We start from the raw sequence: 23,266 nt of genomic DNA on the forward strand, positions 1-23,266 counted from the left end.
ATGAGGGGCAATGGCTTCAAGTTGGAAAAGAGCAGATTTAGATTGCATGTCAGGACCAAGTTCTTCTGAATGAAGGTGGTGCAACACTGGAACAGGTTGTCCAGGGAGGTGGTTGGGGCCCCAACCATGGAGATATTCAAGGTTAGGCTTGATAGGTCTCTGGGCAGCCTGATCTAGTTGAGGATGCCCCTGCTGACTGCAGAGGGGGTTGGACTAGGTGACCTTCAGAGGTCCTTTCCAACCCAGACCATTATATGATTCTATAACATCTGGACACCAGGGTCCCAATGACGGCATATATTGACAGCAGAATGCGTGAGACAAAACCTGGAATAGGGAGCTGTAATACTGCAGTGAATAGCACAGAAAGCAGGATTACTCTATTAGTCATTCAGGAGATGTCTAAAATTGCCAGAGAGAATCATAGACTCAGGAGCAGTGAAGCTTTCTGTCTAAGGAAATGCTATAAAAGACTGAAAAGTGGGTTGTCTAATTACTGTAGCTGAGCAGCTGAACTAGTAGGGAGCTGCAGAGTAAAGCTGATAAGCAGCTAATTAATAAACTAGAGGCATCTTGCTTGTTAGTCCCTCAAAGGTCTGCAGAAGAGACCTAATGTCTTAAAAGGAGGATATGCAGATTGTGCAATCTCTGAATGTCTGGCGTGGGGAAATGAAGTGTGAAAGGAACTAATGATGCTGGTAGCAGTTGGAGTGTGAGTGCACGCTGTCTGGGCATGTGAGGCAATTAAGGGACTGCAGCAGCGTCTCACAGGAAACAGACCACAGAAGAAAGACACTCTGTCCATGCAGGGATGTAGTGTACCCACACAGGCATAAACCAAGTCATTGTGATTTAAGTCACTGATGTGATTTCCTTTGCTGGGCTTAATGAACCAACAGTTCAGCATTGTGGTTGCTGCTAGTTAAAACCCAGACTGAGTAGAGGGACGTGAGTAAGTAACCACAAAATGCATCAAGGAACTGGTGGGAGATGCAGGTGCTGGAGCAACATTCATTGGATTGAGATAGCTTGTTAGTGTGAATCTTGTGATCCTTGAACTTGTAATGAAATTGTACTTTTACTAGATCACTTGTTGCATTGTGGCTGCTAAAATCAGCCTTTCATGGAATCATAGAACCAATAAGAGAAGAAAAGACCTCAAAGATCATCAAGTATCACCTCAAGGATCGAGTCCAACCTGTCACCACAGACCTCATGACTAGACCATGGCACCAAGTGCCGTGTCCAATCTCCTCTTGAACACCTCCAGGGACGGTGACTCCACCACCTCCCTGGGCAGCACATTCCAATGACAAATGACTCTCTCGGTGAAGAACTTCCTCCTCACCTCAAGCCTAAACTTCCCCTGGCGCAGCTTGAGACTGTGTCCTCTTGTTCTGGTGCTGGTTGCCTGAGAGAAGAGACCAACCCAGGCAACCTATCCTTTTGGCACTCACTCCTTACATGTTTATAAACATCAATGAGGTTACCCCTCAGTCTCCTCCTCTCCAAAACCGATCTCTACTTGGATGTATCCTTTCCTATACTTTGAGGCAACTGAATTTCTGTATACTGTTGTACTAACAGTATGCTGTATTATAAACATTCCTTTGTATATAGGGAATGAAATTAGAAGACTTTTGAATTAAAGATCTTTGTAATAAGTGGAGATGAATTCTTAGAAAGGTTACCTGGACTAGAATATCTAACTGCATTAAACCTTTAGAGATGACTGTCATGAGAACATGCCTCAAAATGCTTTTCACATTCACTTATTTTCCCAGCCTGTCTTGAAAAATTATCAATATAAGCAAACTTGCTCACCCAAAAGAGCCAGGGTGCACATGTCTGAGAGATGCCAAAGCACTAAACATGGCTGGAAGCATTTATTTATTTAGAATAAACCAGGTTGGAAGAGACCTTCAAGATCATCGTGTCCAATCCATCAACCAATCCAACCCACCTAAACAACTAACCCATGGCACCAAGCACCCCATCAAGTCTCCTCCTCAACACCTCCAATGACGGTGACTCCACCACCCCAGGCAGCCCATTCCAATGGGCAATCACTCTCTCTGTATAGAACTTCTTCCTAACATCCAACCTAAACCTCCCCTGGTGCAGCCTGAGACTGTGTCCTCTTGTTCTGGTACTGGCTGTCTGGGAGAAGAGGCCATCATCCGCCTGTCTACAACCTCCCTTCAGGTAGTTGTAGAGAGTGATAGGGCCACCCCTGAGTCTCCTCCAGGCTAATTTCCAACGTTGGCAAGGCTGGTGTCTCAATACCAACTGGGTCAGCACTGAAGCTCGAGCATCAGTTTTCCTTGAGGTACTGCATTCCAACAAGGCAGCATTAAAAGCTGCACCTGAGGAGGTTTAGGCTGGATGCTAGGAAGAGATTCTTCACAAAAAGAGTGATTGGCCATTGGAATGTGCTGCCCAGGGAGGTGGTGGAGTCACCATCACCGGAGGTGTTTAAAAGGAGAATGGATGAGGATTCAAGGGGAAAAAAGAGGCTGTATCACCTTTGGAAGGAGGGGAAGGCTTCTCGAGGTAAGTTCAAGGAAGTTGTTAGATTATGTAGGAATAAAATTAGGGAGGCAAAGGCCCAGCTGGAGCTGAAGCTGGCCACCTCTGTCAAAGACAATACAAAACATTTTTACAAACATATTAACAATAAGAAGAAGGGCAGGAAGAACCTGCACTCCTTATTGGACCTGGAGGGGAACACAGTGACTGAAGATGAGGAAAAGGCTGAGGTCCTGAATGCCTTCTTTGCCTCAATTTTTAACAGCAAGGCAGGAGTTCAGGAGGAGTGGCCTCCAGAGCTGGGCGATGGGGTGGGGGAGCAGTGTAGTGCCCCAGTAATCCATGAGGAATTAGTTTGGGACCTGCTGAGCCACTTGGACACTCACAAGTCCATGGGACCGGATGGGATCCATCCTAGGGTGCTGAGAGAGCTGGCAGATGTGCTGGCCAGGCCGCTCTCCATCATTTTCCTCCAGTCCTGGCTCACAGGTGAGGTCCCAGGTGACTGGAAACTGGCCAATGTGGTCCCCATCCACAAGAAGGGTCGGATGGAGGAACCTGGAAACTCCAGGCCAGTCAGCCTGACCTCAGGGAAAGTGATGGAGCAGATTATCCTGGCGGCAATAACTGCGCACCTGAAAGATGGCCAAGGGCTCTGGAGGTTTAGACTCAAGGTGAGGAGGGAGTTCTTCACCGAGCGAGTCATTCATCATTGGAATGTGCTGCCCAGGGAGGTGGTGGAGTCACCATCCCTGGAGGTGTTCAAGAGGGGCTTGGACGTGACACTTGGTGCCATGGTGTAGTCATGGGGTCTGTGTTGATAGGTTGGACTCGATGATCCTCGAGGTCTCTTCCAACCTTAGTTATACTGTGATACTGTGATACTTAGCACCATGGGTTAGTTGATTAGATGGTGTTGGGTGATAGGTTGGACTTGATGGTCTCGAATGTCTTTTCCAACCTGGTTAATTCGGTATTCTGTAAAAACAGAATCCTTTAGGGGTAACTTTTAGTACATACTATCTCCATTTGTCCAAAAGGAGGGTTCCCACATTAAAACTGGAAAATTACTCTGGACTTGGAGCTCCATGTTAGAACCAGATTGTATCCCTTCACTTTCTGAATCAGGTAATAAAAAAGTGCCCCCACCTTGCTAACCAGACATTAGTACAACCTTCAAGTGAAGCTACATTTCTGAAGGATGAAGTGGCCCATGGTAAAACTGGATTAAAGTATTGCCCTCCCCACCCTACTTTTTCTTTTCTAGCCCAACTCTTTGCTGTGGTGCAGTGAACTGGATCAGGGACCTGATTCCTCTTTGAAAGGGGAGGGTTGAGAGACTAGACAGTGCAGATATACGTAGATCTTTTGCTATAAAACATAACCTTTGCTCTTGTTTCAATAGAAATGAAGGTAAATTAGGCTGAGGGAGCTGGGGTTGCTTAGCCTGGAGAAGAGGAGGCTCAGAGGAGACCTTATTGCTCTCTACAACTACCTGAAGGGGGGTTGTAGCCAGGTGGGGGTTGATCTCTTCTCCCAGGCAACCAGCACCAGAACAAGAGGACAGAGTCTCAAGCTGCACCAAGGGAGGTTTAGGCTGGATGTTAGGAAGAAGTTCTTCACTGAAACACTGATTGGCCATTGGAATGGGCTGCCCGGGGAGGTGGTGGATTCACCATCACTGGAGGTGTTTAAGAGGAGACTGGATGGGGTGCTTGGTGCCATGGTTTAGTTGATTAGATGGTGTTGGGTGATCTCTTTGGGTCCCTTCCAACCCCTGATCCTGTGAAATGTGTGGGTTAAAAACATTTATAGATGAAAGTCAGAAGTCAAACACATTTACAGTTTGTTTTATTTTCTGTTGTGAAATGTAGGAGTTGCCTTGTAAAGAAACACACCTCAGGCAGTTAACTTCAAAACTAGACTCACCCAAGCTATTACTCACAAGTGATCACTGATGGGACTTTAAGTTTCATGTGGAGAAACAAGTATTATTAAAAAAAAAAAAAATTAAAAAAGGGCAAAACCAAACCAAACAAACCAGCATCAATCTCAGATGTCAAAGAGTTTAGGAAGAGCTTAACATAAATATCACAGCAGCAGCCAGAACAGAACAGAACAGAACAGAATAGAATAGAATAGAATAGAATAGAATAGAATAGAATAGAATAGAATAGAATAGAATAAACCAGGTTGGAAAAGACCTTTGAGATCATCAAGTCCAACCCCCCTGCCAGGGCAGGACCATACAATCTAGCTCAGGTCACAGAGGAACGTATACAGACAGGCCTTGAAGGTCTCTAAAGTAGGAGACTCCACAACCTCTCTGGGCAGCCTGTTCCAGTGCTCTGTGAACCTTACAGTAAAGAAGTTTCCCTTGTGTTGAGATGGAACCTCCTGTGCTGCAGCTTACATCCACTGCTTCTTGTCCTATCCCAGGGAGCAAGTGAGCAGAGTCTGTCCCCTCCCTCCTGACCCCCAGCCCTCAGATATTGATAGACATTTATTAAATCCCCTCTAAGTCTTCTCTTTTCCAGGCTAAAAAGCCCCAGGTCCCTCAGCCTCTCCTCATAAGGCAGTGCTCTAGTGCCCTAGTTAGAGGACACAGTCTCAAGCTGCACCAGGGGAAGTTTAGGCTCCAGGTGAGGAGAAAGTTCTTCACCGAGTGAGTCGTTCACCATTGGAATGTGCTGTCCAGGGAGGTGGTGGAGTCCCCATCCCTGGAGGTGTTTAAGAGGGGATTGGACGTGGCACTTGGTGCCATGGTTTAGTCATGAGGTCTGTGGTGACAGGTTGGACTCTATGATCTTTAAGGTCTCTTCCAACCTTAGTGATACTGTGATACTGTAATACTGTGATACTTGCTGACCTCTCCTGGATAAGGACTCCACAATGGTTTGGAATACTCTGTTTGTTAATAAGAGAAATCTGATCTCCACCACAAACTGGACTGACCCTTTCTTCTGTTACAAACCACCTTAAATGAAACTGATTGCTGTAGTCAGGAGCAGAAACTTCCCATGCCATCTCACCAACCACATGAAAGAAGTGGTGTTTCAAAGCATGACTAGGATAAGGCTGTAATACTTTGTTCAATTCAGTGAGCTGAGCTCCATAAGTGAAAGCTTGAAATTATTAACTTTGCTGCCAAGGAAAAGTTCTTTTGCTTCTAATTCTGCTGCCAAAAGGGGCTGTGTTGGCAGGGTATTGGAGAGTTCCTGGCTGACTCTGCTGGAAACCTTGCAATGCTACGGAAACCACCAGCCACCCACTCTGCTGCAAGTGGGACATGAACTGTAATTCACTGACATTATTACTGGTCAATTAGAGATGCACCCATGTGGCTGAAACCTTGATCTGTGCCTGTGCTGAGTAAGCTGACACATGCTCTTGCAGGCTTGCCAGTTCTGAACCGAGCTCTGTAGAGACCATCCTCTGCAGGGCTTTCACCCAGGACAATGAGGAGTTGGATTCCTTTCATAGTGTGATCTTGCCAGAGGATTCCTGGAAAGCTGCCAAAAAGACAGCTAAAGTTTATTTTGTTCTGTTCAGAGGGAAAATAACCTGGGATTCTCTCCACACACCACACCAGCAGAGCTCTTTCAGTACGTTGCCCCCAGACATTTTCCCTTTAAATCCAAGGTTAAGATGTTGGAATGCACATTGTTCAATGATCCTCCTGGAACAAAAAAGCTTTCAATCCTGCAAAAGCCCTGAAAGCCTTAGTTTCATCTGTTCCTGTGCTTGGCTCCGTCTAAGCAGCAATACGTCAAGTGACTTGGAGTGGCTTTTGAAAAGCTGGCAGTGGAAGAGGACATTCATGGTGCTGAAAGACTGCTTGAAAGAACTGAGCTCATTTGGAAGTGAACAATGCAGGTTCAACTCCATAAGCCTTGTAACTTTCTAAAGGCCCTGCTGCTTGCTTGCCTTTCTTCCTTTCTTTTTCTTTCTTTCTTTCTTTCTTTTTCTTTCTTTCTTTCTTTCTTTCTTTCTTTTTTCTTCTTTTCTTCTTCTTTCTTTCTTTTCTTCTTTCTTCTTCTTTCTTTCTTTCTTTCTTTCTTTCTTTCTTTCTTTCTTTCTTTTCTTTCTTTCTTTCTTTCTTTCTTTCTTTCTTTCTTTCTCCTCTTTCTCTCTCTCTTTCTCTACCTCTCTTCTCTCTTTCCTCTCTTTCTTTCTTCTTTCTTTCTTTCTTTCTTCTTTCTTTCTTTCCTTCTTTCTCTTCTCTTTCTTCTTTCTTTCCTTTCTTTCTTTCTTTCTTTCTTTCTTTCTTTCTCTCTCTCTTTCTCCTCTCTCTTCTCTCTCTCTTCTTCTTCTCTTTCTTTCTTCTTTCTTTCTTTCTTTCTTTCTTCTTTCTTTCCTTCTTTCTTTCTTTCTTTCTTTCTTTCTTTCTTTCTCTCTCTCTCTTTCTTTAGTTCTCTTTCTTTCTCTCTTTCTCTCTTTCTTTCCTTCCTTCCTTCCTTCCTTCCTTCCTTCCTTCCTTCCTTCCTTCTTCCTTCCTTCCTTCCTTCCTTCCTTCCTTCCTTCTTCCTTCCTTCCTTCCTTCCTTCCTTCCTTCCTTCCTTCCTTCCTTCCTTCCTTCTTTTCTTTCTTTGCCTCCCTCCCTCCTTTCCTCCCTTCCTCCCTCCTTTCCTCCCTTCCTCCCCTCCTTCTCTCCCTCCCTCCCTTGTTCTCCCTCTCCTTCCTTCTCTCCTTCCCTCCCTTCCTCCCTTCCTTGTATATGGATAATTGAATGGAAACTGGGTCACATTCAAGAATACCTGTAGAAGTCAGTGACATCTCCTGTGTGGACTACCCTAGGTGATCCTGCTTTAGGCAGGGGGGTTGGACTTGATGACCTGTGGAGTTCCTTTCAACCTCTAACATCCTGTGATTCTGAGCAGAGGGGAGGCACCAAAACAGCTTGTTTGGGTTATTTTTTATATTTTAATGGCTTTAACTAATCTACTGGAGTTAGAGTCAAGGAAACCAGAAGCAGCACAGAAATGTGTGAAAGCTGGCAGGCTAGCATGCTTGAGGGATTACAATATGCATATATGGTCATCTCTTAACTCTATTTCACCCTCCATGCTGCCCACCCCCTCTCCTCACCCTCCCCCCATATGCATAGCCCATTTTTTCTTACCTCTTTTGTGTTTTATTCTTCTTGATTCCAAGGGGTGGAAATGTTCACTCTGCTACTGTCAATTGCAGGTAAGAGAGAAACAACTTTCCTTTAGCTGCAGGCCTCTAGTTAGTCCCAAGTCTTCCATGAGACAGAGGAACAGCTTTTTCCTTCACATGCTGGTCAGAGGTCCCTTTACAGGAAGTTGCAAAGGCTGCTCTGATTTACCAGAGTAGGGAATGTTTCACAAGCCAAAGCAGTCTGATGATTGCCTCACCCCACTGATAAGCACAGATGTGGATGCTAGGGATATCTGTCCTCATTAGAAGTGGGGGATGCAATGCAGGAACAAAGCAAGAGGCTGCTTCATGCATGCCCTAAGCACAATAGCATTCCAGACTGGTACTGTGTAAATGTTTGGTCTGCTGCTCATACTGCAAGGTGTGGCTTGGGTAGGTTCTACTTAATTGGGATGAAACAGGTTAACTCCCAGATATGCCCATTGATATGTAGTCATTACTTCAAGCTTCTGGGGAAGTTATAAGTTGTGGGTGTTCTACAGGCACATCTAGAAGAAGTCTGATACAGAGAGGATACAGATTTTAGCAGGATGTAAAGTTATGTACTTGCTTTCAATCATAGAATCAACCAGGTTGGAAAAGACCTCAGAGATCATTAAGCCAACCTGTCACCCATTACCTAATACCTAACACCTCATGACAACTAAACCATGGCTTCAAGTGCCACATCCAATCCTTTTTTGAACACCTCCAGGGATGGTGACTCTACTACCTCCTTGGGCAGCACATTCCAATGGCAAATTACTCTCTCTGTGAAGAACTTTCTCCTCACCTCAAGCCTAAACTTCCCCTGGCACAGCTTGAGACTGTGTCCTCTTGTTCTGCTACTGGTTTCCTGGGAGAAGAGACCAACTCCCACTTGTCTACAACCTTTTTTTTTCATATGCTGTATGCAGAGAGACCTCGACAGGCTGGACAGATGGGCAGAGTCCAAGGGCATGAGATTTAACACATCCAAGTGCCGGGTTCTGCACATTGGCCACAACAACCCCATGCAGTGCTACAGGCTGGGGTCAGAGTGGCTGGAGAGCAGCCAGGCAGAGAGGGACCTGGGGGTGCTGGTTGCTGGTAGGCTGAACATGAGCCTGCAGTGTGCCCAGGCGGCCAGGAGGGCCAATGGCATCCTGGCCTGCATTAAGAACAGTGTGGCCAGCAGGAGCAGGGAGGTCATTCTGCCCCTGTACACTGCACTGGTTAGGCCGCACCTTGAGTCCTGTGTCCAGTTCTGGGCCCCTCAGTTTAGGAAGGAGGTTGAGTTGCTGGAACGAGTCCAGAGAAGGGCAATGAATTTAATGAGGGGCTTGGAACACAAGCCCTATGAGGAGAGACTGAGGGAGCTGGGGCTGCTTAGCCTGGAGAGGAGGAGACTCAGGGGTGACCTTATTGCTCTCTACAACTACCTGAAGGGAGGTTGTAAACAGGCAGAGGTTGGTCTCTTCTCCCAGGCAACCAGCACCAGAACAAGAGGACACAGTCTCAGGCTGCGCCAGGGGAGGTTCAGGCTGGAGGTCAGGAGGAAGTTTTACACAGAGAGAGTGACTGCCCATTGGAATGGGCTGCCCGGGGAGGTGGTGGAGTCGCCATCACTGGAGGTGTTCAGGAGGAGACTTGACAGGGTGCTTGGTTGCATGGGTTAGTTGATTAGGTGGTGTTGGATGATAGGTTGGACACGATGATCTTGAAGGTCTCTTCCAACCTGGTTTATTCTATTCTATTTACCCATTGAGATATCCATTATCTAAAATGCTGTAGGACACAGATTTTAACAGGATGTAAACTGATGTACTTTCTTTTGATATTCTGTATTTATTTACCCAGTAAGATGTCCATGATGTAGAATGCTGTGAAGCCTCCAGTATCATCAAGAGATCAAGGAAACAGCCAGTGGCCTTTCAGCAAAACATCCTTCCAGAGTGTCACACTACTTTTGAGAGCAGTTTGTGCATTCAAGGTCATCCACAAAGCTTAGAAAGAAGCTTCAGTGCCAGTGTAGGTTTCCTTCAAAAATGTTTACTCTTAAGTGAAACTTCAGTGTGAAGTAAAAGCACACGTCCTTTTGCAGAAAAGCAGAGCTGGCTGGAGGGTTTGAAGGTCTCCTTAAGTAAAGAATTGCACCAGGGGAGGTTTAGGCTGGATGTCAGGAAGAAGTTCTATACAGAGAGTGATTACCCATTGGAATGGGCTGCCCAGGGAGGTGGTGGAGTCACCATCATTGGAGGTGTTCAGGAGGAGACTTGATGGGGTGCTTGGTGCTATGGGTTAGTTGTTTAGGTGGGTTGGATTGGTTGATGGGTTGGACATGATGATCTTGAAGGTCTCTTCCAACCTGGTCTATTCTATTCTGTTCTGTTCTGTTCTGTTCTGTTCTGTTCTGTTCTGTTCTGTTCTGTTCTGTTCTGTTCTACTCTATTCTAGTGCAGCCACCAGGCTTGGAACTGGAATGAAAATCCTTCCTTTGCTCAGTGTCCATTTCTATGAATCTCTAAAATAGAACAGAATAGAACTAACCAGGTTGGAAAAGACCTTTGAGATCATCAAGTCCAACCTATCATCCAACACCATCTAATCAACTAAACCATGGCACCAAGCAGCCCATCCAGTCTCTTCTTAAACACCTCCAGGGATGGTGACTCCACCACCTCCCTGGACAGTCCATTCCAATGGCCAATCAGTGTTTCTGTGAAGAACTTCTTCCTAACACCTGGAGCACCTGGAGTACTGTGTCCAGTTCTGGAGCCCCTATTACAAGAGGGATGTGGAGGTGCAACCTGTTCCAGTGTTCCACCACCCTCATAGTAAAGATTCTGTTCCTAATATCCAGTTTAAATCTGCTTTTCTCTATTTTGAAGCCACTGCCCCTAATTCTATCATGGCAGGCCTCTGTAAACAGTCTCTCTCCATCCTTCTTGTAGGCCCCCTTCAGGTACTGGCAGGCTGCTATTAGGTTTCCCCAGAGCCTTCTCTGCTCCAGGCTGAACAACCCCAGCTCCCTCATCCTGTCCTTGTAGCAGAGGTGCTCCAACCCCTTGATCATTTTCATGGCCCTCCTCTGGACCTTCTCCATCAGGTCCATGTCCTTCCCATACTGAGGGCTCTGCACACAGTACTCCAGGTGAGATCTCACCAGAGCAGCATAAACTGGCAGAATCACCTCTCTGGATCTGCTTGCAACACATCTTTTGATGCAGCCCAGGATGTGACTGGCCTTCTGGGCTGCAAGCTCACACTGCTTCTCATCCATCAGCACCCCCAAGCCCTTTTCCACAGGGCTGCTTTCTGTCAGCTCATCCCCCAGTCTATTGGTAGTGAGGAATTGTTCCAGTCCAGGTGCAGAACTCTGCACTTGCTCTTGTTGAACCTCAGGAGGTTCACCTGGGTATTAAGCTAGAACTGACCACATAGCAGAAAGATCTGTTTTATGGATGGCTGCTTCAAAATTTGTTTCAGTGAGACAATCCTGTTCAGTTTTCAAATGGAACAACATGAGAGTTCTGCTAGTTGAATAAAATCAAGCTGTAAGAGAAACGATTATGAGGCTTTTTTTTAACCTTTTTTTGTTTTTTCTTTTTTACATAAAGATTGTGTTTCAAGGTGTTTGGTTTAGCTCAAAAGATAACCTGGCAACAAACCTAATTATTTCTTTTCTAAATCTGAGCCTAATATTAGAGGGGGAAAAAAAAAAACCAACAAACCAAACCAAATTCAGATCTTCAGAAATTTTTGTGGATTATCTACAATACTTAGAATAGAATAGAATTAACCAGGTTGGAAAAGACCTTTGAGATCATTGAGTCCAGCCTATCATCCAACACCATCTAATCAACTAACCCATGGCACCAAGCACCCCATCCACTCTCTTCCTAAACACCTCCAGTGATGGTGACTCCACCACCTCCCCAGGCAGCACATTCCAATGGCCAATCACTCTTTCTATGAAGAACTTCTTCCTACCATCCAGCCACAACCTCCCCTGGCACAGCTTGAGACTGTGTCCTCTTGTTCTGGTGCTGGTTGCCTGGGAGAAGAGACCAACCCCTACCTGGCTACAACCTCCCTTCAGGTGGTTGTAAATAGCAAGAAGGTCTTCCCTGAGCCTCCTTTTCTCCAGGCTAATCAACCCCAGCTCCCTCAGCCTCTCCTCATAGGGCTGTGCTCCAAACCCCTCACCAGCTTTGTTGCCCTTCTCTGGACACATTCCAGTATGTCAGCATCCTTACCTAAACTGAGGGGCCCAGAACTGGACACAGGACTCAAGGTGTGGCCAAACCAGCGCTGAGTACAGGGGCACAATGACCTCCCTGCTCCTGCTGGCCACACTATTCTGATGCAGGCCAGGATGCCGTTGGCCTTCGTGGCCACCTGGGCCCACTGCTGGCTCACATTCAGCCTACTATCAACCCCTGGCTGCTCTCCAGCCACTCTGACCCCAGCCTGTAGCACTGCATGGGGTTGTTGTGGCCAATGTGTAGAGCCCAGCACTTAGATGTGTTAAATCTCGTGCCCTTGGTCTCTGCCCATCTGTCCAGTCAGTTGAGGTCCCTCTGCAGAGCCCTTCTGCCCTCTAACAGATCAACTCCTGCCCCCAGCTTGGTGTCATCTGCAAACTTGCTGATGACTGACTCAATCCCCTCATCCAGATCATCAATGAAGATATTAAAGAGCATGGGGCCCAGCACTGATCCCTGGGGGCACACCACTAGTGACTGGCTGCCAGCTGGATGTGGCACCATTCACCACCACTCTCTGGGCTCAGCCCTCCAGCCAGTTCCTAACCCTTCTTCTCTCATGTGCAGAAAGCCCACAGTTGCACAGTGGGATACCCAACTAGGTAGATGTAAGTCCTTATGCTACTTTCAGAGTTGGATGTAAGTAGCTATTTCAGGAGGTACAAGACTTGCAAAAGCTAAGATTTCTGAGAAGTGAATAATAGAATAGAATAGAATAGACCAGGTTGGAAGAGACCTTCAAGATCATCACGTCCAACCTATCACCCAACACCACCTAATCAACTAACCCATGTAACCAAGCACCCTGTCAAGTCTCCTCCTGAACACCTCCAGTGACGGCGACTCCACCACCTCCCCGGGCAGCCCATTCCAATGGGCAATCACTCTCTCTGTGTAAAACTTCCTCCTGACCTCCAGCCTGGACTTCCCCTGGCGCAGCCTCATACTGTGTCCTCTTATTCTGGTGCTGGCTGCCTGGGAGAAGAGACCAACCTCTGCCTGTTTACAACCCCCCTTCAGGTAGTTGTAGAGAGCAATAAGGTCACCCCTGAATCTCCTCTTCTCCAGGCTAAGCAGCCCCAGCTCCCTCACTATGTGCAGTTCAGCCTTGAAAGGATCACTTGGCTCCCACAGGACTTCTACATCAGGTGTTTTCTGTACTCATAATTTCACAGATTGTTTTTCTGTCTCCTCAGGATATTTTCTATCTAAATATTGTTTTCAAGATATCAAGAGTAGGTGACACACCAGGCTGAAGAAACAGTCACAGCTGGCCAGTGCTGTGTGTCTGCAGAAAACCTACAGAATTCATTTCTATACTAAGAGGTAAGAAATGCCAATCCAGCAACCTTTCTAAGAGTTTTCTAAGAGTTACCAGGCATCCCATGATGTTAAAATACCTTTTTTTCCCCCCCAGTCCTTACTGCTGCTTTCAAAGATTGCTACAAACAGGCACAGGTCTCTAATGAGTTGTTCTGCCTAGTGTTCAGTGCAAATTGACAGGATCTTAAGCCTTAATAGCTGCTCTAGGGGAAAGAAGCTGCACTGGCAACAGCATTGCTTTTAGCAACAGAATTCAGGGGTTTGGAGAAAGAGTTGCAAATTTGTACATAACTTCAAGGGCATCCATGTGGGTCCTAGCTCATTTCATGCCCCTGGGAAAACACTGCAGTAGTGTATTTACTAATAATCTTGCCCTCTCTGATTCACTGATCATGCCCTTCCTTTGTGGCAGATGAATGAAGAGCACAGATGTGCACCAATGAGAAGGCTTTAGCTGGATAAAAGTGAGCTGAGTGAGAAGTTAATTTACAAACTGTGGAGTAATCACATTTTTATTATTAATGCTTCCCCTCTCCTCCCCCTTTCTCCTCTAATGGAGTCAGAGCCATAGCAGCAGGTTCTCTCCTTCCTATGTTTACTGGAGAGTTGTTCCACAGCTGTGGAAGAAATTCCTGTAGCCTGAACTGAGAAGAAAGTCCTCAGGCCTGGATCTCCTGATGGATCCTGTTAGAGTGGGGTGCTGTTCACAGAATCACACAGTTATTGAGGCTGGAAAAGACCTCTGAGATCATCAAGTCCAGCCTATGGCCTAACAGCACCACATCAGCTAAACCATGCCACCAGGTGCCACATCCAAACTTTTCTTAAAGACCTCCAGTGATGGTGACTCCACCACCTCCCTGGGCAGCCCATCCCAGTGCCTCATCAGCCTTTCTGTGAGGAGGTGCTTCCTAATATCCAACCTAAATCTCCTCTGTTGCAGCTTCCTACCATGTCCTTTTGTCCTGTCACTAGTTGCCTGTTCAGTGCAGGGGGAAACTGCTGCATCACTTTTGGGTTACCCTTGTGCTTTTGCACCCAAATGGGATTTGGAGTTTTTCACACAAATGGGATTTGGAGTTTGCACAAGAGGATGATCTCCTGGGGGGGGGCGGTAAGTTAATGTTATTATCATAGTATCATAGTATCATTCAGGGTTGGAAGGGACCACAAGGATCATCTAGTTCCAACCCCCTGCCATGGGCAGGGACACCCCACACTAGATCAGGCTGACCAGAGCCTCATCCAGCCTGGGCTTAAACACCTCCAGGGATGGGGCCTCAACCACCTCCCTGGACAACCCATTCCAGGGCTTCACCACTCTCATGGGGAAGAACTTCCTCCTCACATCCAGCCTGAATCTCCCCACCTCCAGCTTCATTCCATTCCCCCTAGTCCTATCACTACCTGAGATCCTGACAAGTCCTTCCCCAGCCTTTCTGTAGGCCCCCTTCAGATCCTGGAAGGCCACAATTAGGTCACCTCAGAGCCTTCTCTTCTCCAGACTGAACAGCCCCAACTCCTTCAGTCTGTCCTCATAGGAGAGGTGCTCCAGCCCTCTGATCATCCTCGTGGCCCTTCTCTGGACACCTTCCAGCACCTCCACATCCCTCTTGTAATAGGGGCTCCAGAACTGGAGGCAGTACTCCAGGTGGGGTCTCACCAGGGCTGAGTAGAGGGGGAGGATCACCTCCCTCGACCTGCTAGCCACACTTCTCCTGATGCAGCCCAGGATCTGATTGGCTTTGCGGGCTGCAAGTGCACATTGAGAGCTCCTGTTGAGCTTTTTGTCCACCAGCACCCCCAAGTCTCTCTCCTCAGGGCTGCTTTCCAGCCAGTCACTGCCCAGCCTGGATTTGTGCCTGGGATTGCCTCGACCCAGATGCAGGACCCTGCACTTGCTCTCATTGAACCTCATGAGGTTGGCTTGTGCCCACCTCTCCAGCCTGTCAAGGTCCCTCTGGATGGCCTCCCTTCCCTCCAGCGTGTCTGCTGCACCACACAGCTTGGTGTCATCAGCAAACTTGCTGAGGGTGCACTCAATGCCACTGTCCATGGCACCCACATGGACAAGATGTTGAATAAGACAGGTCCCAGGACTGATCCCTGAGGGACTGTGCTTGTCCCTGGCCTCCACTGGGACATGGAGCCATTGACAGCCACTCTTTGGGTGCGGCCATCAAGCCAGTTCCTTATCCATCTAGTGGTCCACCCATCAAACCCATGTGTCACCAGTTTGGAGACCAGGATGTGGTGCGGGACAGTGTCGAAGGCTTTGCTCAGCTCCAGGTAGACAACATCAGTTGCTCTCCCCTCATCTATTAATTTTGTCACCTGCTCATCTGTACAGACATAAGAACTAGTTAATATCTAGCTGACACTGTGCTCTTCTGGCCAAATCCAGCTCTTTTGAAACATAGCTCAGCAGGGATGTGTGGCAAGTGTAAGATTAAGTCCTGGCTCTAATTTTCAACAAATTTCTTTAGCTAGATGATTAATGGGAAAAGCTCTTGGTCTGTGTTGTTTTTATTAATGCTCTTGGCTGAAATGTTATTGTGATGTTAATATTGTTTGGGAGCTTTAGGTTGTGATTCATCTGAATAAAGCTGAATACTGCATCTTTTGCAGGAGTTTCCAGTCGAGGCACTCAGTGATGGCATGCCTGGAATCTCCCTGCTCCCTCTGCACAGAGAATGACAGAGCTGTTAAGGTTTGAAGGATAAACAATTTTGCTCCACACCCTTTTCTGTAACCTGGCAAATATAGTGCATCCATTGTGCTTGCTAAGGCATCCAGGCTAACAATAGTGCATTTATGAACCAGATTTCTTTGCTTCTGAGCTTTCTTACAGAAATGCTCAAATCAAGGGTAAGCCTTTTAGGGCTGTGTTATCTGGGAGTGCATTTTTCCATTTCTAAGTTAAAGGGCAAATTGGAGTTCTTTGTTCAGAGAAATCCTGCTGCCTTTGTGACTCTTTCATCTTGGGGACAATTGTCAGCTTCCCTGATCTGAGTTCCCTGTACAATGAGTAAGCCTAAGCCCCCTGCTAGGTGGCCTCATATCATAGTGAAAGTCTGATGTAGTGGGAATTAGGGGGAGGCACAGCACTAGCATGCCCAGACACCCCTTCTTCACTGCAGAAGATGGAGTGGGGAGGAGAAAAGAGAAGAGAAGTTTCCTGTTCCTTTGCCATATTCTAAAAGGGAGGTTCAAACCCTTAAGGATATCTTGAATAATCACTACAAATGTTGCCTGGGATTCCCTTCCATGTGAACCATTAGTGTGCACTGTGCCTCAATGAGCCTGACAAGGATATAAGGATATATACCTACCACTTTTATTCAGACTTCCAGGAGAGTCCTGGAAACTTAAAACAGCCCTGCATGCTCTTGTGTGAATGAGTCCTTTCAAAGCTGAGCTGGTCAGCACTGTCAGCCTGTACCATGCAGGGTCCAAGCCAGGCAACACCAGGACAGTGGCCTCCAATTGCTGATGTGCAGGTTTGAGGAAGGAAAAGAACACCAAAAATTGTTGAACCAAAACATTCTCAGCTTCAAAACTCAGTTTTATTGTGAATTAACTAACTGAGGAACACATTTCCCTCACAATGTAGACTTCTGACTGTGACACTTCTGTGTCACTCCTCGGCAACAGTAAAAGCCAGGTAGCTTGAGAGTACTTCCTTCTTGAAAGAGACAGGTCTTTTGTTCTTGTGTGAAAGCAGGCTCTCCTTGGCTTGCTCCTTTGGAAGAAAGCATAATCAAGTGTACATTCATGTCTACATCACAGTGTAAGGTAGTTTCAGGACTCTGAAATGTAGACAAACAAAACCCTGCATCACACAGCTTACGTATTACCTTCAGAGGTGACAAAAGGGACAGTAACTTACAGAGCCATAGAATGGCCCAGGCTGAAAGAGACCTCCAAAAGTCATCTAGTCAGACCTCCCCACAGTCAGCAGGGACATCCCCAACTAGATCAGGTAGCCCAGGACCTTGTTGAGCCTCACCTTGGATATGTCCAGGGAAGGAGCCTCAGCCAACTCCCTGGGCAGCCTGTTCCATAGTGAAGAACTTCTTCCTGATATCCAATCTAAATCTGTCCTTCTCTAGTTTGAAGCCATTGCCCCTGGTCCTGTCACTGCAGGCCTTTGTAAACAGTCTCTCCCCATCCTTCCTGTAGGCTCCCTTCAGGTACTGAAAGGCTGCTATTAGGTCTCTCCAGAGCCTCCTCTTCTCCAGGCTGAACACCCCCAGCTCCCTCAGCCTGTCCCCATAGCAGAGGTGCTCCAACCCCTTGATCATTTTTGTGGCCCCCCTCTAGACCCTCTCCATCAGGTCTATGTCCTTCCCATACTGAGGGCTCCAGACTTGTACACAGTACTGCAGGTGAGGTCTCAGCAGAGCAAAGTGGCACAATCACCTCTCTGGATCTGCTGGCAACACATCTTTTGATGCAGCCCAGGATGTGATTGGCCTTCTGGGCTGCAAGCTCACACTGCCAGCTCATGTTCAGCTTCTTATTTGCCATCATCTTCTGCTAGGATCCTGCACTGGCTTCCCTAAGTTCCTGTACATATGTGTATCGTCTTTAAAGAGCTTTAACTGGTGCCTTGCATTGTTTATGACAGCAGGAGACCTTCAGGCCAGAGGGTTGGTGTTTGCTTACTTAGGAGGCCACCCAGGCCTGAGGAGGCCTGAGTGCAGAGAGAAGCTAACTGAACTGGAAGGTCAGCTTGATCAGAGTCTCTCAGACGAGTGATGAGTGAGACTGACTGGAGGATTAGTCCTTGCAGAATCTCTTGGTGAATGTGACTGTGACAGTGGAGCTCTGGGCTCTTCATCTTAGGCTCTTCAGTGGGCACAGGGAAATGGGTGAAGCTTCACAAGGCAGTTGTGTCTTCTCTGTTGCAAACCCTTCATTTGCCTAATGTGACTACCGAGTACTCAGGCTGTGCTCTAAATGTGCCTATTGAAGCACATAGCTGGTTCCAGGTCGTTTTTCATTCAGCTCTGTCATGTAAGAGTATCTAACTGCAACTTTGTCCCCACACTGCTGAAATGAGGAATTGTGCTCAGGCTTCATAGAATCATAGAACTGTCAGGGTTGGAAGGGACCTCACGGATCATCCAGTTCCAAGCCCCCTGACCTGGGCAGGCACACCTCACACTAGATCAGGTTGATTAGGCTATCATGTAAATCCTAGATCAGGCTTGATTAAGCCTATCAAATAAATCCTGTCTTCTGGATATAGCTGGAGAAGGACAGGACTTCCTCAATGCAATCCAGCTGGCGGCCAGTCAGTAGTGGAGTCCCCCAGGGATCAGTGCTGGGCCCTGTGCTCTTTAACATCTTTATTGATGATCTGGATGAGGGCATTGAGTCCATCATCAGTAAATTTGCTGAAGACACCAAGCTGGGGGCAGGAGTTGATCTGCTGGAGGGTAGAGAGGCTCTGCAGAGGGACCTCGACAGGCTGGACAGATGGGCAGAGTCCAAGGGCATGAGATTGAACACATCCAAGTGCTGGGTTCTGCTCATTGGCCACAACAACCCCATGCAGTGCTACAGGCTGGGGTCAGAGTGGCTGGAGAGCAGCCAGGCAGAGAGGGACCTGGGGGTACTGGTTGATGGTAGGCTGAACATGAGCCAGCAGTGTGCCCAGGCAGCCAAGAGGGCCAATGGCATTCTGGCCTGCATCAGGAACAGTGTGGCCAGCAGGAGCAGGGAAGTCATTCTGCCCCTGTACACTGCACTGGTTAGGCCACACCTCGAGTACTGTGTCCAGTTCTGGGCCCCTCAGTTTAGGAAGGAGGTTGACTTGCTGGAACGTGTCCAGAGAAGGGCAGCAAAGTTGGTGAGGGGCTTGGAACACAAGCCCTATGAGGAGAGGCTGAGGGAGCTGGGGTTGCTTAGCCTGGAGAAAAGGAGACTCAGGGGTGACCTTATTGCTCTCTACAACTACCTGAAGGGGGATTGTAGACAGGCAGAGGTTGGTCTCTTCTCCCAGGCAGCCAGCACCAGAACAAGAGGACACAGTCTCAGGCTGCGCCAGGGGAGGCTTAGGTTGGATGTTAGGAAGAAGTTCTATACAGAGAGAGTGATTGCCCATTGGAATGGGCTGCCCGGGGAGGTGGTGGAGTCACCATTGCTGAAGGTGTTCAGGAGGAGACTTGACAGGGTGCTTGGTTGCATGGGTTAGTTGGTTGGGTGGTGTTGGATGATAGGTTGGGCACGATGATCTTGAAGGTCTCTTCCAACCAACCTGGTCTATTCTATTCTATTCTATTCTATTCTATTCTATTCTATTCTATTCTATTCTATTCTATTCTATTCTAATAGTGTGGCAGTTTTAGGCTGATGCCTAGGATCCTCTCTCTAGATTTTAGTTTTGCTTTTAAATACAGCTTCCTTTCCTTCCAACTGAGCTAGTCTGGCAATTTCATTTTGGGGGTAATATCAACCCACCACACAGTAGCCAGTGCAAAGCAATAGCAAACTCCTCAAACAGGTGATATGCTTTCCCTTGAAGGAGTAACCACAGTGCCAAGCTTCGTGGCAATTTAAAAACGACTCTGAAGCTTTTACTGACTCCTCAAGCTAACAGGTAAAATCATTCTATCACAAAGCCAAGAACCGTTTCACTGTGCACCGCCGACAGGCAATGGCTCAGACCTGCCGCTGGGGGGAAGAGTTTATCTGTCTTTCAGGTTACGCTGAAGCCGTATCTGAGCAGCTCTGTACAGAGAATTTTTGAGGAGGAAAAACAGAAGGCTCCTTAATTCTAGTTACAATAATGCTGTATAAACCAGGCCTCCATTTCCAGGAGCTATGATTAAAAATTGAAGTTAATGCTAATTCTAGGGGAGAAATCCAATTGCTTTGATCATGAAACAGTGTTCAGCAACCTAAAGTGTCCAGTGTCTTAGCAAAAAGTTAAATTAATTGTTGTGGTCTAATATACACTGAAAACCTTCCCCCAGACCATGCTTTTCTCTGAAAAATAGAAGATTGGTTCTCCTTCTCTTTCTTTCTTCTGTTTTCCCTTTTACTCTTTCCTTTTCCCTTTCCCTTTCCCTTTCATTTTCCCTTTCCCTTTCCCTTCCCTTTCCCTTTCCCTTTCCCTTTCCCTTTCCCTTTCCCTTTCCCCTTTCCCCTTCCCCTCCCCCTTCCCCTTCCCCTTCCCCTTCCCCTTCCCCTTCCCCTTCCCCTTCCCCTTCCCCTTCCCCTTCCCCTTCCCCTTCCCCTTCCCCTTCCCCTTCCCCTTCCCCTTCCCCTTCCCCTTCCCCTTCCCCTTCCCCTTTCCCCTTCCCCTTCCCCTTCCCCTTCCCCTTCCCCTTCCTCTTCCCCTCCCTTCTCCCTTGAATGCTGCTGGCATTGTGTAACGTTGTGATTCTAGCACTGTCTGAAATGCAGGCTGATACTACTGAAACATTTAAAGCAATAAAAGAACTTAAATTCCCAGTAAACTAAGCTGCAAATACATTGTTCTTTCCATCCAATCTGCACCCTAAAGGTGTATAGGCAGTTGGACATGTCCTGCTGTGATTTATGAGCATGAGCACCTTCTCTTTTTCCTTTTAATCCCCAGAATTACATTCCCCTGTCCTCACTCCTCTCCACCCCCAGCTGCAGAACTGATTCCTGTGTGATTTACCAGGAAGCACAGTGACCCCAAACTCACTAACAGTGACATGCTTCTGCTCCAGGAAGGGCACTGAAAGCTTCTCATTACAGAATTTGCTGAAGAAGTCTTCCTGCATATTTTTGTTCTCTTGATAAATGTCTTGCTGTAATCACTGAGGTTAAGGGCGTTGATTTTTTTTTTTGCTTTATAAATGGGAATGGAGAAGCCCTATTAAGAAGCTGCATTAGCTGTGCTGCTAGAATCAAACCCAGGACTTCACAATGTCCTTTGCAGGATTGTTTTCATGTCTGTGATAGAATAGAATAGAATAGAATAGAATTGAATTGAATTGAATTGAATTGAATTGAATTGAATTGAATTGAATTGAATTGAATTGAATTGAATTGAATTGAATTGAATTAACCAGGTTGGAAAACACCTTTGAGATCATCGAGTCCAGCCTATCACTCAACAGCATCTAATCAACAAATCCATGGCACCAAGCTCCCCATCCAGTCTCTTCCTAAACACCTCCAGTGATGGCAACTCCACCACCTCCCTGGACAGCCCATTCCAATGGCCAGTCTCTCTTTCTGTGAAGAATATCTTCCTAACATCCAGCCTAAACCTCCCCTGGTGCAGCTTGAGACTGTGTCCTCTTGTTCTGGTGCTGGTTGCCTGGGAGAAGAGACCAACCCCCACCTGGCTACAACCTCCCTTCAGGTAGTTGTAGAGAGCAATAAGGCCTCCCCTGAGTCTCCTCTTCTCCAGGCTAAGCAACCCCAGCTCCCTCAGCCTCTCCTCATAGGGCTTGTGCTCCAAACCCCTCACCAGCTTTGTTGCCCTTCTCTGGACTCGTTCCAGCAACTCAACATCTTTCCTAAACTGGGTACAAGACTCAAGGTGTGGCCTAACCAGTGCTGAGTCCAGGGGCAAAATTACTTCCCTGCTCCTGCTGGCCACACTATTCCTGATGCAGGCCAGGATGCCATTGGCCTTCTTGACCAACTGGACACACTGCAGTCTCATGTTCAGCCTCCTATGAACCAGTACCTCCAGGTCCCTCTCTGCCTGGCTGCTCTCCAGCCACTCTGACCCCAGCCTGTAGCACTGCATGGCATTGTTGTGGTCAATGTGTAGAACCCAGCATTTAGCTGTGTTAAATCTCAAGCCATTTGACTCTGCCCATCTGTCCAGCCTGTCAAGGTCCCTCTGCAGAGCTATCTTACCCTCTAACAGATCAACACCTCCCCTCTGCTCCACAGACCTCCCCAAAACATTCCCATGGGTGATGGGGGGACTCATTGCACTGCACCTTTATATACACACTGAGAACGTGGATGTAATCCTGCACCTACTGGCCAGGTAGCACAGTATCATCTTAATTATTCATTGTGTACTGATAAGAGTGACATATCTGACGTCACAGAGGAAACATGACCTTGGTCTCCTTGGGATTTTCAGCAAAGTACTCTGTCTGACACCTTAAACCTAAGGGACAAAATTAAATCAGTTGAAAACTGGTGTAGCCTGTCAGTTCTTGTCACTGCATTCCCTGTGCCTTTTGAGCTTATTTGATTGCCTTTTAGGGATATGGCTTTTAAATGTAATTAATGTGCTTTTACTCTTTTCTCTCTCTGACATGGAAAAGCTTGGCTTAATTGAGTATTGACTAACTGAACTAGTTACAGACAGGCGTTGCAGTTATCCAGTGGTGTGCTCACTGGTGCATGCAAGGCCTGAGAATGAACTTGGGCTTCATCAGACTGCTGCTTGCAGGCTGTAACCCCTCTGCACCTCAGGAACTGCCACTTCCAGCAGCAGCAGGAGACCTGAAAGTGAGCTTCGCTCTCCTCCTTGTGTTGCAGAGGGAAGTGTCGCCTCGACCTCCAGCACTCATTGTGTAGCACACACACATTTTGTGCATGCATATATAGGTGCAGATAGAATCATTTTGGTTGGAAAAGACCTTGAAGGTCATCAAGTCCAACCATTAAATATACCCAACCATATCTGAGTAGTGTATGCATTTATAGGTGTGTATATATTTATTGGTACCAGCTCCAGCTGGGATGGAGTTAACTTTCTTCACAGCAAGCCCTGTGATGCTGTGCTTTGGATTTGGGACTAAAAGAGTGTTTGTAGCTCAAGGGTGCTTTGCCTATCTGTCTGCACAGTCTCAAGGTCTTTTTCCCACTCTCTGACCCCAACAGCTAGGCAGGAGGCAGGCAAGAAGCTGGGAGGGGACAGAGATGGGACAACCATGCCCATTGCGGGGCTGGAGGAAGAGGTTGGGAAACTGGCAGGTTTGATTTGCACGTTACACTGTATTTATAGCTGGGTGGTGGTTACTTGGCAGAGATTGCTAACAGCTGCTTTC

The 23,266-nt window shown here is 47.2% G+C and overlaps 1 protein-coding gene across 4 annotated transcripts in view; it reads left to right on the plus strand.

Moving 5' to 3' along the window:
• The first annotated feature begins 6,362 nt into the window (after positions 1-6,362).
• Positions 6,363-23,266, plus strand: part of CFAP206 (cilia and flagella associated protein 206) — a 47,981-nt gene continuing 31,077 nt past the window's right edge. For 3 of the 4 annotated variants that reach the window (XM_068149169.1, XM_068149181.1, XM_068149199.1), the window contains exon 1: positions 15,906-15,969. Coding sequence is in view for 1 of the 4 variants with exons in the window: in XM_068149164.1 (XP_068005265.1) it covers positions 15,953-15,969 (17 nt within the window). In the remaining 3 variants the exon portion in view is untranslated. Of the gene's footprint in view, positions 6,406-13,132; positions 13,263-15,887; positions 15,970-23,266 lie in introns of those variants that run through there. The other variant, XM_068149164.1, reaches the window with a different exon arrangement.

Source organism: Melanerpes formicivorus, unplaced genomic scaffold (assembly GCF_026170545.1).
Source record: "Melanerpes formicivorus ecotype bairdi unplaced genomic scaffold, bMelFor1.0.p_v2 SCAF_2, whole genome shotgun sequence".
Classification (NCBI taxonomy): Eukaryota; Metazoa; Chordata; class Aves; order Piciformes; family Picidae; genus Melanerpes; species Melanerpes formicivorus.